Source organism: Lissotriton vulgaris, chromosome 9 (genome assembly GCF_964263255.1).
Source record: "Lissotriton vulgaris chromosome 9, aLisVul1.2, whole genome shotgun sequence".
NCBI lineage: Eukaryota > Metazoa > Chordata > Amphibia > Caudata > Salamandridae > Lissotriton > Lissotriton vulgaris.
The window spans coordinates 157,958,469-157,975,724 of NC_141697.1; the positions used below are offsets into that span (position 1 = coordinate 157,958,469).

Sequence of the window (17,256 nt, forward strand, 5' to 3'; positions counted from 1 at the left end):
AATAATACTGTATGATCCTTGTGCGGCATCCAGTTACTTGGACTCAAAGCTAAATGTAAACGTTTGGCCTTCTTGCTTTTATATTTCTGTGGTCTGCTGCAGTGCAAAAGTCAATAAAACAAATTTAAACCAGAAACCAATAAAATGATTCAAACAAACATTTCTAATAAGAGGTAAAAAAAGAACCCTGCGTTTTCCTCCAAGAGTGAAAAAAATAATAATTAAATAACCCACAAAACACTCCAACATGCAAATAAAGGCCTGCAAAACTGCAAGAGCAGTAAGGCACAAAGATACTGACATTTCATAAGAAAGGATAGTGATACTGAATGAAGAAACAAAAAGAAAAACCAAAAGAAAAGAAAAATTACAGGGCTCATTCATGAAAGGAAGGAATGCACCCAAAATTACCAAATCTCACGATGATAATTAATACATAAATGTGTAAAATGGCCCCTTTAAGAAAAGGAAATGGGAGTTCAGAAGGCATGTGTAATTTGAAATGCGCATATTTACCTTAAAGGCAAATTAAAAATATGTGGGCAAGGAGTGGCTAGACAGAAAAGATAGTCTGCGCTTAGAAAGTAGTACAGTAAATCCACAAAAAAGAAGCAAGTCTGCTCCCAAGTTTCCACGTATCCAGACAGTGGCCAGAAGATGTTAAAGACCACAAAGGAATATAGCAAAAAAATTGATACGGTCTCAAACCTATTCCATTGGACAGAAACATTTACCAACCCGTTCCTTTAAAATGTGGTTCATAAGATACACTGTGGAATTCAGGTGCACTAGATGATGAAAGGTCACTTTCTTATTACAAAAAACACTTTTGGTCCACATTACATGTACCTGTCTGTGAATGACTTGTAATGACATACATGTGTCAGCCTCATCTGAGGTATTTTGGGTTTATTCGTGGGGGCTGAAGGGTACAGTCTGCTAAAAATGCCTGCCTCAGTATACTGGAAGTAAAGTATATGTGTTTCCTAAAGTAAAATGTAAGATCCATGAGTCAGCCTTATCTTGTAGTCCATATTCAATGGAAGTGATGATGGTTTCCGCACTGCTTTGTTTACAATGCCAATTGTGCAAAGCAATATGTGGGTTAAGCCTGATGTACAGGACAATTACTACATGCAAATTATTTAAAATGATCCAGTGCCGGAATAGTAGTTCCATTTTGGATGCTTATGCTTTATTTTAGCTTTCTCCAACTTTACTTAACATGAGACTGCATTCAAAGAAGTGGAAACATTGGTTATTTTCATTGATATGGTAGAACTATCTAATCATCACTAAAATGTATTGAAGCACAGAGTAATAACAGGGGGCACACATCAACAACCCCAAACATTTATTTTTTAAATGAAAACATTTATGGCAAAGTGAATTGGCAAGTGTGTTATAGGAATATTCAGCACAGATTAGGGGATGAGAGATATGCATATGATTACTTTTGGATAATCAAAAAAACTAGCTATACTGATGCTACTCATGTAGTGTGTGTCAGAAAAACATACTAGTTTTTTTATGAAGACACTCATCCACCAACCTAGTTGGTGGCATGCTTCATCATCGGACCCCACCCGAGGCACCGAGTGTGCCTCAGGTGTGCTGCAACGACTGTTTACAGCGGAGTGTTTTTTTTGTTAAGTGAGTGCGCAGTGATGGTGTGCAGAGTGGGGTTTAAAAACTGTTCTAAGGGTCCCCGTATCCCAAAGGGTTCATTTATTCGTGGGCCCTTGGCAGTATTAAAAATAAGAATAGTGGATGTGGTTGGAGGGACTTATGGTCTTCCACATCCCGTATGGTCAACTAGTTTCAGCCAGGCCTCGTGTTAAATCTGGCTTTCTTCAGGACCTATGTGCAAATGTGATTTAAAAAGGAGCTACATATAATGTATATGTGTTCCAATGTGTAGCACTCGCTAAGGTGCTCTAACTGTAAGAGGAGGATTTCCTCTCGAGTTGTACCTGTAAAGGAAGGTGGACAGTACAAACAGGTAAGCACACACATATGACGACTGGCTTGTGTACAGTGAATTCGTAAGCTGTGCCTTAGTGAAGAGCGGTAAAAACTGCAGTGTTTGTGCGGTTCAGGTCGACATGGTGATTAGTTTGCGGACGTTTTAATTATTCGCTATTTGTGCTATTTCTCAGGGCGGCTTAAAAAACGATTGTGGCCAAGGTGGTAGCTACGATAACTGTATGATTGTTGCTTACTTTCAGATTCTCAAAAGCAAACTTCATGAGTCCCTGGAGGGGGTCCGAGTAACGATAGTACTTTGGTGCTGTCTCGTGATCCGCTTCTTCACCTGTTGCGGCTGTACAGGGACTCCATTGATAGGGATACGGAGTTCCGGTTTGGCTTTAAATAGTTTTCCCATGCAACAGCTGTTACTCGTTACCTGCAGGGCATGCCTCAGGACGTGATTAGCGTCTGCAAGGAAACGGAACAACACAGAAAACAGACAGCCTCTATGTTTGAGCAATGGGAAAAAGAAAGCAATCTCAGTAATGCTAAACAATGCTAAAAGGTGTTCGTCAAGGGAAGCGGGCATTAGATGCGTTTTTTATGTGCAGTGCATATAACATTTAAATTAAAGTTAAGGATAGTACTTTTATGCGGGCCAAGCTAAAAACTCGGCGTCCTGACGTCAAAAAAGTATCTTAGTTGTGTGATTTATGAGAAGTACATTTAGACTGGATACCCGTGCTACTAGTATTGACGTATATGCATAGTGTTTGCGCTGGTCCTAAAGAGTTTAAAGGGCATGGTGTGTGCGTACTGTGGTCATGGTTGTACACAGAGCAAGGTTGTACACAGAGCCATGTGGATGGGTATGTCTACCCCCGTATAACTTGGGGTCTCCGGCTAAGACTGTTCCAGGATATGCCGTCATTTAATCCATGGATTTGGGTTGACAGACAGTAAATCCAACATTGTTCCTTAGCCAATAGGATTCTGTCGTTGTTACTGTTGCGGTTGGTTATCTGTTCGATTACCATCCACGACATATCGTTGGGTGTGTGTCCCGTTTCCAAATAGTGGTCCATGAGTCTACTATTAGTTTTCTTACAGCGGATAGTGTTCCGGTGTTCCACGATCCTTGTTCTTATTTTCCGGGTTGTCATTCCCACGTATCTGAGTTTGCTGGGACATTCAATGAGATATATTACGTTGGTGGAGTTGCAGTTAGTATGTCTAAGTTGTTGCCATGTTTTGCCTGGTTCTGGGTTCAGTGTCTTGCTGGGTTGTGTCAGATGGCAGACACTGCAGTCACCCCATGTGTGATGGCCGACCACGTTCGGTAGGCCACAAGCATTATGAATTGTGCTGATCATGGGTTTGGCACTGATTTTCGGGTGTGTAGATACCAATCGATCTTTCAGGCTGCTTGATTTCTTGTAGGCAAAGAGTGGTTGTGACCAGTTTCTATTGCCTGTGTTGACAATCCTCCAATTTTTGCATATTATTTTCGCCACCTGATTGGAAATGCTGTTGTACGTCGTGACACAAGTCAGGGGTGTGGGTGTGTTGGGTCTGGCTTTTTCCTCCAGCAGTGCCTCTCTATTTTGGTTGCGTGCCCGCTTTTTGGTGGTTTTGATGATTTTCTCAGGGTAGCCCCGTGCTTGTAACTTCAAGGCAAGGTCCGCCGATTGGTTATGATAGTCTGTTGTGGAGCTACAGTTGGGTCTAATTCTTTAAAAATTGACCAAAAGGAAGGTTCTCATCACCAAAAAGCGGGAACGTATACATCATACGTAGCTCCTTTTTAAATCACATTTGCACATAGGTCCTGAAGAAAGCCAGATTTAACACGAGGCCTGGCTGAAACTAGTTGACCACACGGGATGTGGGAGACCATAAGTCCCTACAACCACATCCACTAGCCTTATTTTTAATACTGCCAAGGGCCCACGAATAAATTAACCCTCGGGATACTAGGACCTTTAGATCAGTTTTTAAACCCCACTCTGCACACCATCACTGCACACTCACTTAACAAGAAAACCGCTCCGCTGTAAACAGTAGTCGCAGCACACCTGAGGCACTTTCGGTGCCTCGGGTGGGACCCGATGATAAAGCATGCCACCAACTAGGTTGGTGGGTGAGGGCCTCCATAAAAAACGAATACGTTTTTCTGACACACTGCATGAGCAGCTTCTGTATAGCTAGTTCTTTTTTAATATCTATAACCTACGGGGAAGTGAACTAGCTACCCTAGTTCCTCGCTCTCCCTCTTGATATTGCGTATGATTACTTTTGCCCATCATTTTTAGTGAAAAAGACAATCAACGTGACTCAACAAGTAGGCCATTTTGTTTATAACAAAATGACCAGCTGACAAAAGTTGAGGTGTTAGGTAAAAAGGAGAACATGAATGTGAAAATACAATACAAAAAAGTTCTGATCAAGCTCCTCAAGGGAAATAACTTACCATCTCTATTCTGGCATCAGTAATTACTCAAAATGGCAAAAAATACATGTTTGAAAAAGAAAATATTAAAATACATTTGCGGCAAGTTGTAAATGGAGTTGTAAATTGGCTGTACTATGTAAGAGCAATAGGGGGCTATGGGAAAAGGGCTATGGGAACACACATAATTCATTCAGAATTTTGTGGAGATACTGGACAGAACAATGTGTAGAAAGATAGAACTTTCCATATAAAGTCAAATCTAGGGTGTGGGTTGTGCCAAAGGAATATGTTATTAAATGTATTATTTTTTATTCTTAAAGTGGACGGGGTGGGAAGAGTAATGATTGAATGCCAGGAAACTCCTAACGAACAGGCCAGGTGGAAACTAGTGTGCATCACAGGGAGGGGGAACACTCAGTGTTGTGTAAAATACCCCTCACACACCAACAGGCCCCTTGGTGTCATGCTTCATCATCGGCGTCTTCGCATCCCGCTAAGGGGATGCGGCACGCTGCGACCTGCGACTCCGCGGGAGCGTTGACAAGTTGGAATATGTGTGGTGTGTGTTGAGTGCAGGTGAAGGGATTTATGTGAGTGAAGGGTGTGGTGAAAAGTTAAAAAGTACCTGGCTAGTGGGTGGTGTGAAAAAAACTTTATTTCGTACCCCTGGCTGGTGCTAATAAAAAGGTGTGCAAAAGAGCGAGGTTTTATTGTCTTAATTAGGGACAGAACCTCTGGTGTGCGTCGACATGTTTCGGTACTGGTGTACCTTCTTCAGGACGGGGCACAACTTCCCAACCCTACTCACGTTTTTCTATAAAAAATGTTATCTTAATTCCCTAAAAAGTGAGAACAATTTAAAGGAGGCTACAGTGTGCCTACAGCGGTTCTTTTGGATCATGCAGTTGCATGCCCTGCAAAAAAAGAAAAAATCCATAAGGTTTGGTTGCCATATAGGATTGGCTCAGACAGGTGCAGTCACCTGGAGCCCCAAACAGTTAAATAAACCTGTGAAAAAAAGGGGGGACACACAAGACACACAACATATAAGACACACTTAAGGTTTTTTGTTTATACTCATTTTCTTAGGACATACTCATGGTCTTTGTGGTATGTTGCCTCATGAGCAAATCCTGGGCATCAAGGTAGGTAGGTGGATCCACAATCTAAGTAGAGAGATAAGTGGATTCAGTGTTGTTCCTTTTACTCACTGTTTAACTCCACGCTACACCTGGACAAACTGGAGTTGCGTTTTCTGTAATATACTCACGAGATCCGCCTAAATTGGCCTCCTTCTACCACCCTGTGCTGCTCCGCTGTGAATACATTGGGAAACAGCTAGGCGGTATATGTAGAGGATGAGGGTGTAAGCTCATTGGTTAATTGGCGGTAATTGAAGGCGACCTTGTAAGGAACATCTGTGTTACCGCCTCTCGGATACATGTATTTTGACCACATGTAACATGTATCCCTCTTTCATTCGTTAATTACCGGGTTTTTTGTTTGTCCAAATATGGACTATCCGCTTTCCAGCCACTCACGGGCTCGGGCTCCGACTCCCGTTGTCAGAGGAACCTACTGCGCAGGTTCGGCTCGCGTGTCTCTCTGGTGCGCGTGCGCACAAGTATCTTTACCGCATCTCGTTCAGATGAATCACGGCGCATGCGTGATCATGTCTCTCGGTAGCGCTGGTCACTAGGGCTGTATAGTCCATCGGTTTATCCTAAGAGATCGCTTTGGTATTCCATTATCACTCAGGGTGTGCCTGGTTGTGAATTGTTAATCCGTTTTCCTTTTGAACAGAGGCATAGAGACAATTATTAAATACATAATATCCTCATCCTTTACAGTGTTAGTCTTTGACTCCAAGGATTTCATACACTTCATTGTAAACCCTGTTTGGAGAAAAGACCATCCAGATATATCCAGTGTTTTTTTGCTGTTTTTCACATAGGAAAATCTTTTGTTGTAGACGTACTCGTATCCCAAGTATGGTTTAGGTGATTTGGCTCCATGGGATGTCGTCGTTAAGACCTGTGACATGGGTTCCTAAGCGGAACACCCATCGTTGTTCCTTCTGGAACAAGCCTGTTTCAGACGGTAGACGTTCGATGACCGTCCAGCGTAAATCATTGATGCAATGTTGGTGTGTCAAAAAATGTGATGCCATCTTGGTAGTTGTTTTCTTGCAGCGTATATTGCTTTTATGCTCCCCTATCCTTAATTTCACGGGTCGGGTGGTCATACCTATATATTCCAGTCCACATGGGCATGTTATCATATAGACCAAGTTTCTTGTATTACAATTGGAAAATTGGCGTTGTTCCCATGATGTGCCATTCCTAAAGGTTAGGGTTTTACTTTTTTGAGTTTGGTGACAGCAGCTGCAATCCCCACAAGGGAAGTGACCTTGCACACCTGTATTATTTTGTCTTGCAGTGGGGTTTTCACGTGGTCTAGTGTGTACCACAATGTCTTTTATGTTTTTACCCCTCCGATGTGCATGCATTGGTTTCTCAAAATCGAGGTCTCCACAGTTCAATATCCCCCAGTGCTTGTTAATGACTTTTGATACCTGGTTTGATATGGAAGTGTAAGTTGTCACACAGATTGGTCTTTTGTTTGTTTCTTTATCTTTTGAGTTATTCTCTATGAGTGCCTCCCTGTGATTGTTTTTTGCGTGTTTCATCGCTCTGTCGATGGTTTTGACAGGATATTGTCTTTGTATAAGTTTAGATTTTAAGTCTCTTGCCTGTTTGCTGAATTCGCTCAATTCTGTACAGTTCCTTCGGAGTCTTAGAAATTGACCATACGGCAGATTCTCCCTTAGGTGTCTGGGATGAAAACTGTCGTAGCGCAACAGACAGTTCCTGGAGGTGGGTTTGAAGTGGTCGTGCTTTTTAGCCTTCCATCCTCAGTGTAAATATTCAAATCCAAGAAAACCATTGATCTGTTTGAAACGGTGCTGGTGAACTTTAGATACGCATTCTGGTTATTTAACCAGGCTACGAAATTCGTGGCGCTGGTGGCATCCCCGTTCCAAATGATGACAATATCATCTATGTACCGTTTCCAGGTGTCAATCTGGGAACGGTATGGGTTACTTTCATGTAGGATTTTGTGTTCCTCCAAATGGTGGACATATAGTCCCGCTAGACTTGGGGCAAAAGTACTACCCATGCTCGTTCCATGGGTCTGTAGGTATAGTATCTCCTTGTACTTGAAGAAGTTGTCTTTCAAAGCCATGGTGATGCATTCAAGGACCAAGTTCCTTGGTGTCTGATACTTCCATGCATTACTGAAGAGCACTTCCTCTATGATCTGTAGAGTCTCTTCATGAGGCAGGCTCGTATATAAGCTCTCCACGTCGAGGCTTACAAGGAGCTGTGCAGCTGGGTCAAATACCTTTTCTTCCAAAAGTTGTAGGACTGATTTGGTGTCCTTCAGGTATGTGTTTGTTGCTTGTACCATCGGTCTGAGGAATGCATCAGAGAACTTCGATAGAGGCTCCAAAATCGACCCAATCCCTGAAACAATGGGTCTTCCCGGTGGATTTTCGATGTTCTTATGTATCTTCGGGATACAGTAGAAGTATGGTATTTTCGGAGTGGGTTGTTGTAGGAAATCCGCTTCCTTTTTACTGAGCCAGTCATGGGCTAGCTCAGCTCCTTGTAAGGAGATACTATACCTACAGACCCATGGAACGAGCATGGGTAGTACTTTTGCCCCAAGTCTAGCGGGACTATATGTCCACCATTTGGAGGAACACAAAATCCTACATGAAAGTAACCCATACCGTTCCCAGATTGACACCTGGAAACGGTACATAGATGATATTTTCATCATTTGGAACGGGGATGCCACCAGCGCCACGAATTTCGTAGCCTGGTTAAATAACCAGAATGCGTATCTAAAGTTCACCAGCACCGTTTCAAACAGATCAATGGTTTTCTTGGATTTGAATATTTACACTGAGGATGGAAGGCTAAAAAGCACGACCCACTTCAAACCCACCTCCAGGAACTGTCTGTTGCGCTACGACAGTTTTCATCCCAGACACCTAAGGGAGAATCTGCCGTATGGTCAATTTCTAAGACTCCGAAGGAACTGTACAGAATTGAGCGAATTCAGCAAACAGGCAGGAGACTTAAAATCTAAACTTATACAAAGACAATATCCTGTCAAAACCATTGACAGAGCGATGAAACGCGCAAAAAACAATCACAGGGAGGCACTCATAGAGAATAACTCAAAAGATAAAGAAACAAACAAAAGACCAATCTGTGTGACAACTTACACTTCCATATCAAACCAGGTATCAAAAGTCATTAACAAGCACTGGGGGATATTGAACTGTGGAGACCTCGATTTTGAGAAACCAATGCATGCACATCGGAGGGGTTAAAACATAAAAGACATTGTGGTACACACTAGACCACGTGAAAACCCCACTGCAAGACAAAATAATACAGGTGTGCAAGGTCACTTCCCTTGTGGGGATTGCAGCTGCTGTCACCAAACTCAAAAAAGTAAAACCCTAACCTTTAGGAATGGCACATCATGGGAACAACGCCAATTTTCCAATTGTAATACAAGAAACGTGGTCTATATGATAACATGCCCATGTGGACTGGAATATATAGGTATGACCACCCGACCCGTGAAAGTAAGGATAGGGGAGCATAAAAGCAATATACGCTGCAAGAAAACAACTACCAAGATGGCATCACATTTTTTGACACACCAACATTGCATCAATGATTTACGCTGGACGGTCATCGAACGTCTACCGTCTGAAACAGGCTTGTTCCAGAAGGAACAACGATGGGTGTTCCGCTTAGGAACCCATGTCACAGGTCTTAACGACGACATCCCATGGAGCCAAATCACCTAAACCATACTTGGGATACGAGTACGTCTACAACAAAAGATTTTCCTATGTGAAAAACAGCAAAAAAACACTGGATATATCTGGATGGTCTTTTCTCCAAACAGGGTTTACAATGAAGTGTATGAAATCCTTGGAGTCAAAGACTAACACTGTAAAGGATGAGGATATTATGTATTTAATAATTGTCTCTATGCCTCTGTTCAAAAGGAAAACGGATTAACAATTCACAACCAGGCACACCCTGAGTGATAATGGAATACCAAAGCGATCTCTTAGGATAAACCGATGGACTATACAGCCCTAGTGACCAGCGCTACCGAGAGACATGATCACGCATGCGCCGTGATTCATCTGAACGAGATGCGGTAAAGATACTTGTGCGCACGCGCACCAGAGAGACACGCGAGCCGAACCTGCGCAGTAGGTTCCTCTGACAACGGGAGTCGGAGCCCGAGCCCGTGAGTGGCTGGAAAGCGGATAGTCCATATTTGGACAAACAAAAAACCCGGTAATTAACGAATGAAAGAGGGATACATGTTACATGTGGTCAAAATACATGTATCCGAGAGGCGGTAACACGGATGTTCCTTACAAGGTCGCCTTCAATTACCGCCAATTAACCAATGAGCTTACACCCTCATCCTCTACATATACCGCCTAGCTGTTTCCCAATGTATTCACAGCGGAGCAGCACAGGGTGGTAGAAGGAGGCCAATTTAGGCGGATCTCGTGAGTATATTACAGAAAACGCAACTCCAGTTTGTCCAGGTGTAGCGTGGAGTTAAACAGTGAGTAAAAGGAACAACACTGAATCCACTTATCTCTCTACTTAGATTGTGGATCCACCTACCTACCTTGATGCCCAGGATTTGCTCATGAGGCAACATACCACAAAGACCATGAGTATGTCCTAAGAAAATGAGTATAAACAAAAAACCTTAAGTGTGTCTTATATGTTGTGTGTCTTGTGTGTCCCCCCTTTTTTTTCACAGGTTTATTTAACTGTTTGGGGCTCCAGGTGACTGCACCTGTCTGAGCCAATCCTATATGGCAACCAAACCTTATGGATTTTTTCTTTTTTTGCAGGGCATGCAACTGCATGATCCAAAAGAACCGCTGTAGGCACACTGTAGCCTCCTTTAAATTGTTCTCACTTTTTAGGGAATTAAGATAACATTTTTTATAGAAAAACGTGAGTAGGGTTGGGAAGTTGTGCCCCGTCCTGAAGAAGGTACACCAGTACCGAAACATGTCGACGCACACCAGAGGTTCTGTCCCTAATTAAGACAATAAAACCTCGCTCTTTTGCACACCTTTTTAATAGCACCAGCCAGGGGTACGAAATAAAGTTTTTTTCACACCTCCCACTAGCCAGGTACTTTTTAACTTTTCACCACACCCTTCACTCACATAAATCCCTTCACCTGCACTCAACACACACCACACATATTCCAACTTGTCAACGCTCCCACGTAGTCGCAGGTCGCAGCGTGCCGCATACCCTTAGCGGGATGCGAAGACCCCGATGATGAAGCATGACACCAAGGGGCCTGTTGGTGTGTGAGGGGTATTTTACACAACACTGAGTGTTCCCCCTCCCTGTGATGCACACTGGTAGTAGGATTCTTCTTGTTTATTTATCAGTGCCCGTGGAGTAGGAATCCTACTTTTGTACTCTACCTCCCTTCCTTGTTAATTGCAGGTGGAAACTAGGCCATTCTGGACTATAAAGATGGTACATTAAAAAACACACTGAATCCTCTCAGAGATAATGCACCTAAATATGATCCATTTGTGGAATTTGAATTTTTTAAAGCCCAAGTTCTCAGACTAATAAAAAGCAATTCAGGAATGCGTTTTACTTTGTCATGGAGCTTGCAATTCCCACATTGATGTTTGACATATATTTTGAACCTATGACAAATACAACAGTACAATCGGGACTTTCACTGGAAACAAGGCTATTTTTAAAATGTATAACACCTAATTATCCTACCTCTTTCTCGGCTGTATCTGGACTTGATGTTTTTAACACGAGACTTTGTTTTAACAACTTCATAAGTCTGATTGTCTTCTGAAAGACTTTCCATGGAGTCCATCTCTTCCGCTCTGGCATCACGGATGAACATATTACTTCTTAGCTGCCTGGTAGCATATGTTTCATTTTTTCCTTCTCTGCTCTTTGATTTTTTTGTTTCCCACAAATGCTGTGCGTTATCATTATAGTTAGTGCTTAGGGATTTTGTCATGTTTCTTGATGGGTATTTTTTAACCTTTGATCCAGCATCACGCGTTATCCTTTGGATGCTATTCTTTTCATTCATTTTAGCATCAAATCCTTGTTTTTGTAGGGCCTTAGCTGTGGACATTCCACTAAGGGAAACAAATGGCATGTTAGTGTTTGCATGATATCATTCTAAATACAGTTATATCAAAATCGGGCAACAGTTTTACCTAACGATAGTATTACCCTAGCACTCAATTCTATGTGATATAATCCAAATTAGCAATATCTGAATTTAGAGATGGAATTGTAATTTGTTTGTAATTTTGCTATTCAGGCAAAGTGGTTAGCAAGATGTGGGTACAGATACAATTTTTTCATAAGTCCTCAGACTAGAACACTAAAAAAACTAAGCTGGACTAAATATTGTGAATCATTTCACTGCTAGGAGCAGTGGAATTGCCTTTTGCAAATCATTTTTGAGGCAGTTTATGGCTTAAACCCTCTAAAGTGACCACATAGCTAAACATCAACAAAAAAGAGTACATTTTGGCAAATATTCCATTCAAGCAAAATACAATGAACAAAGGTATATTTTTTATAGTGTAAGTTACCAGATAATTATTATTAAACCTTCTACTGATGGCAAAAAAGTATATTTTAAACATTTTTCTTTGAGCAAATATCAGACTTTTAGGAGGATTGGCATGGGTTTGGCATACTAATTCCTTGGGTGGCACTCTAGCTTGCAATTTCTCAGTCCATGAGCTAAATATGTTTAACCTTGCATACATTTCTTATTTTTTGTAACACAGTATATTAGACCTGGCTTGGAGTCTGTCCTTGCACGACACTGGTATGTTTGGCTTTTAACGCCTTCTTGCACAACCCAAATATCTTTGGCTTGTCTTCTACTTTCTCTGCACATGTTCAGAGTACTGGCTGACTTTAATTTGATTCTTGCTTACAGTGACACGTTCTGTGTAGCTTTTCTTTCTTGCTTGCAACTGCTCACTGCTACATCTTGGTAGACATGGCTTACTTGCTTCTTTGACTTGGGTATGTTGAATCTAAATTTGCTCTGGAATTTTCAACATTGATTAAGGTTTCTCATTGTGCTGGTGTCATTGCTTTTATTAACTAATTAGATCAAGCAATTGAGCTGACTTTGAGTTCTAAGTTGCAAGGGTTAGTATAATTTGTTTTGGGAAGGGGTGCCATTGGAATGAAAAATAATGATTTGGGTATATGCATCTCCTGCCCTCATTTCCTCTACACTTAACACACTACAAAATGGACCTGAACTTCAGGACTGAATGGAGAGATTCAAGCACAACTGTATCCAAATTATTTTCCTGCAGCAATTTGAAGCTTTTTTCTTGGATAACGTCTCACTTCAAATCATTTCTTGTTTACCCAATAACAAAAACAATACCTGACCAATTTTACCCATTTGATGATCACTGGAACTAATGTAAATGAGCGGCTCAGGAACAGGGTGCAAAATAATCATTAGGCAAAGTGTATTTATGTTCGGTACTTTGAGAGCAAGGCTGACATAATAAATATATGAATGTATGGGATACATGAGAGAGAGGTAACACAGGGCTCGAAAAATCCACTCGCCCCCTCGCTATGGCAAGTTAGATTTATTCAGGACAAGCTATTTCTAGGGTCTACTAGCCCTTTCTGGTGAGTAGGAAGACAAACTGACTTTTGATCTCAGTCTCTGAAAGCGGGGCAAATGTGATAAGAAATCACGATTTAAAGGCATTTTTATTGCTCACAAAGAAATTGAGCAATAAAGATTCCTTTAAATCTTGTTCTCTTGTCACATTTGCTCCGCTATCAGAGACAGAGGTCAGGTATGTTACAGTTAGGTCGAGGAGACTTTTCATGTTACTAAACCTGCAGGTCTCGTAACATTTTTTTGATTTTTCGAGCCCTGAGTAACATCTAAAATGGCCATGTATTGCAATAGAAAAATGCTGGTGGCCTCATCTGTAGTTCTTATGCTTTGTAAACGTTTTCAGAATGCAGGAAGACATTACAGGACAAACCACATTGTGGCAATACACGAACATACTATGCAAGCTATGTACTTTGTATTACAATTTAAAATTTGCTGGAATTTGAATGAAAGGTTTGTATGAAATTGTCATTTGTTTAGTGGTGTACCCCAGATTTGTGCCCTATCTCTTATTGCTGGCTGGAGAGCTCTGTGTAGTTTACCCATGCTAAGCAGTAGTAAAGTGTGTGTGCTCCCCTTTTAAATTGGCATACTTCCAATTGCAATATTTAACTTGCCAATAAGTCCCTAAAGTGTACCCAGGGACTGGAGATTAAACGCCACTGGTGCATTGCAGCAAATATTGTGCCATGCACTACAGTGGCAGTGAAAGTGTGGCTTCTGGCCTACAACTGTATCCTGACAGGAGCAGTGTAAAATGTGCAATTTGAACTGTGAAAATAAACAGTTCAACATCTTCCTTTTAAATATTAATATATCACCTCTAAGTAGGCTTTGTATCCCCCATGGCAGGCTGCATGTTATTTAAAGGTAGGAGGATGTAGAAATGTAATGTTAACATGTCCTTACTGTGAGTAGCTATTTTCACCGAGGAAGGCTGACTGGGCAATAGAGAAACACTGGAAAGCAATAGTAAATACTCATTCAGCTAGAAATAAGATTACTTTAATATTTATTAAAAGCCCAACACAAAAGTAAAGTCAGATTTCTAATAATTATTAAGGAAATCTAAGTTTCAGAATGTTGCCTATTCCATGCTTGAAACTGTTGAAGGATAGTTTAATTGAGCCTTCCAACTGTCACCCAGCTAGTGAATGGCCCTGGATAAGGTGTGGAAACTGCTTCCAGAACAGAGACCAAGGCCTACGTGTAGTGAGATGTTTTGATTACTCAGGCAGGATGGTCATTTGGGCTATGCCCAATAACTTAGTTTATTGTAAAGGGTCCTTAAATGTCACAAGCATATGTTGATGACACCCTGACAGGAAGCTTCATTTGTCCTCCCACTCAGGCAGGCACCAAACATAGTGAAGGAAGCTGGCCCCAGAACTGGTCTGGAGTGCCAGCTCATTACCTAGTACACCCATCTATGTGAGGCACACAGGCTCTGCACAAGAAGGGCATTGTTTCACCATTTGGTATTTTAGGGGTGCTCACACTGAGGGATTGTTTGCATAAGGACAGAGAGGAACTGCTGCAAAAGAAGGTAGTTTTACCCTGGTAACCTTTATTCCATCGATTATGAAGGGGCCAGGAGTCACCCTCACCCACAAGCTAGTGCCAGACATAAATGTTACATTCCCTAGGTAGGCCAGCGCGGATTGCTTCTGCGGCCTACATGTGTCCCTGCCTCGTCACTGCAATGGGATTGCCGGGCCAGGCTGGAACCTCTTGTGTGCCTGCGCTCCTGGCCACATCTCTTCTGCCTGAGAGTCTTGTTCCCGGTCCAAACCATCTGAATTGCTTGGCGCCCCAACCAGAAGACCCCCCACCAGAGACACAAAGTCCCCGGAAAACAGCCATAAAAACAAAGGAACTGCGGCGGTGACAGCGGGGTGCATTGGGAGGCCTGTGATCCCGGCTTGCTGTGTTCTGTTGGAGCAGCAGATCTTATCATCTACGTGCATGCTGCGGCTGCAGCTGGGGATATGCTGGGATGGCTTAACTTCCCTTTGGGCGTGTGGCGCGTGACGTGAATTGAATTGAATTGAAAGGCAATTTGTATTGCGCGACTAAAACCCGAAGGTATCAAGGCGCCTACCAAAACAGATCAAAAAAGGCAAAGCACAACTACAAATATGTCCGCACAAAGAGACGGGTTTTCAGGGCACTTCTAAATAACTGAAGGGTGGGAAGGCGTGGCGGCTGCGTACTCTGGCAGGCCACAGAACCTCACCCCTATACCTCACTCAGGGGTTACTGCAATGCAGTCTGCACAGGGCTGAAACTGTGCGGCTGCAGCCCGCTGCAACCGCGGAAATACTAGATAAATACCCCCGCTGCAAACGTGGAAATACTAGATCAATACCCCCTCTGGCCGGTACTCTGGAGCGTTATGGGCCTGCGTTAGCTGGATCTGCGGCCTTCTGGAGACCCTGCCACCAGGCTGCACAAGCTTGTTGGGCCGCGCGGAGTCCTGCACACGAACCTGGGCCCCTCACCAGAGACACACAGGAAGACCGGACATTACACGATAATGGACACCTAGGGAAGAATACATAATCGCGTATCGGGAAAAGAACAAGACAACGGCATCCTAGAGTGCAGAATACCTAAACAGGCCTCGGCGGGGCTGACCAGCAGGCGACTCTCCACATTACTACCTGACAGGACATCACACTCCACGGCATCGCACTGCGGGGCACCCTCTAACAATACTCATTCAAGCACTGTGCTTTCTTTGGCTGTATCGGGTCATGGTTCGAGTAGAACCTTTGATAAAGCCGGGTGCGCCGGCGATACCACTGGCCCGGGGCGGAGGGAGGGGACAATCCAGACAACAATATGGCCACACAAAAGGGCTAGATTCCATCTTGGCGGAACTATGAGCGGGCTTCGAGGCACTGGACACTCGATACGACGCCCCAGACAAACGCCTAGACGACATGGGGGCACGACTGGACAAAAACAAGGGTCGCCTTGACACATCGGAGGGCGGGATCTCGGACACTGAAGATGGGGCAGCCCAAACAATCAATAGACTGGAACGCATCGAAAATCTTCTGAAAACATTAGCCATGAAAAATTAGGACTTAGAATCGAGAAGTAGGCGTAATAATATATGCATAATATGGGTACCTGAGTCCACCAACACTGGTCGCCTCAACGGATTTGTGGAGCAATTGCTGGCAGACCTGTTTGGCAGAGACTCCTTCTCCCTGGCCTTTCCGGTGGAGAAGGCCCATCGCTCGCTGGGGACCCGGACGAACGCTGGATGCCCCCCTTGTTCAATAATTGCCCGCCTGCTCAATTTTCGAGCTAGAGACACCGCACTGCGACAGGCAAGAGAGAAGGGCACACTCCACTGGCAGGGCTCAGCAATCTCCTTCTAACCGGACTACACCATCATGACCCAGGAGGCCTGCCCATAAGTTCACAGGGGTAAAAGCCACCCTCAGGAACTTGGGACTGAGTTATGGGATACTGTACCCTGCATGCCTGAGGGGGGATGTGGACGGTAGGTCGCAGATCTTCGACACGCCATCGGAAGTGCAAGAGTTCTGCCGCTCACTAACCAAGAAGAAGCTCACGCAAGTACCTTCCTCCCCTACAAGATCACCTCCCAGCTCCAGTTCCTGAGCCAGTCCAGTTTCATCTAGCTAAACCCGCTGGACCCAACATGATGAACACAGCAGCTTAGCATAAATAAGGGTCATTACAGACTGCCTAATTGCCTAATGAGAAATAGCTATTATTACAACTCTGGAGGAACCAGTGTAGCATTGCCACCTCCCAAGTGTTTATACACTAGTGCCATAAGAAGTGAGTTACAAAGTAGAGAGTAACATAACTGGGGTACGGGTTCTCCCCATAGTACAAGAAATGTGGATGGGTGGTGGGAGGATTGGGAGGGGTATGTTCAGTTTAAATTACAGCTCTTTTTACCAGAACTGTAGTCCATTCTGTGCAGCCACATCCCAGACTTGCTATATAAACCTACACTAGGACAATGAGCAATGAAGTTAGAA

At 43.2% G+C, this 17,256-nt stretch overlaps 1 protein-coding gene across 4 annotated transcripts in view; it reads right to left on the minus strand.

Moving 5' to 3' along the window:
* The window catches only part of MIS18BP1 (MIS18 binding protein 1), a 679,433-nt gene that overhangs the window by 506,659 nt on the left and 155,518 nt on the right, over positions 1-17,256 (minus strand). For all 4 annotated transcript variants that reach the window (XM_086937270.1, XM_086937268.1, XM_086937269.1 and 1 more), the window contains exon 8: positions 11,311-11,687. In XM_086937270.1, the coding sequence (XP_086793396.1) occupies positions 11,311-11,687 (377 nt within the window). The remainder of the gene's footprint in view (positions 1-11,310; positions 11,688-17,256) is intronic.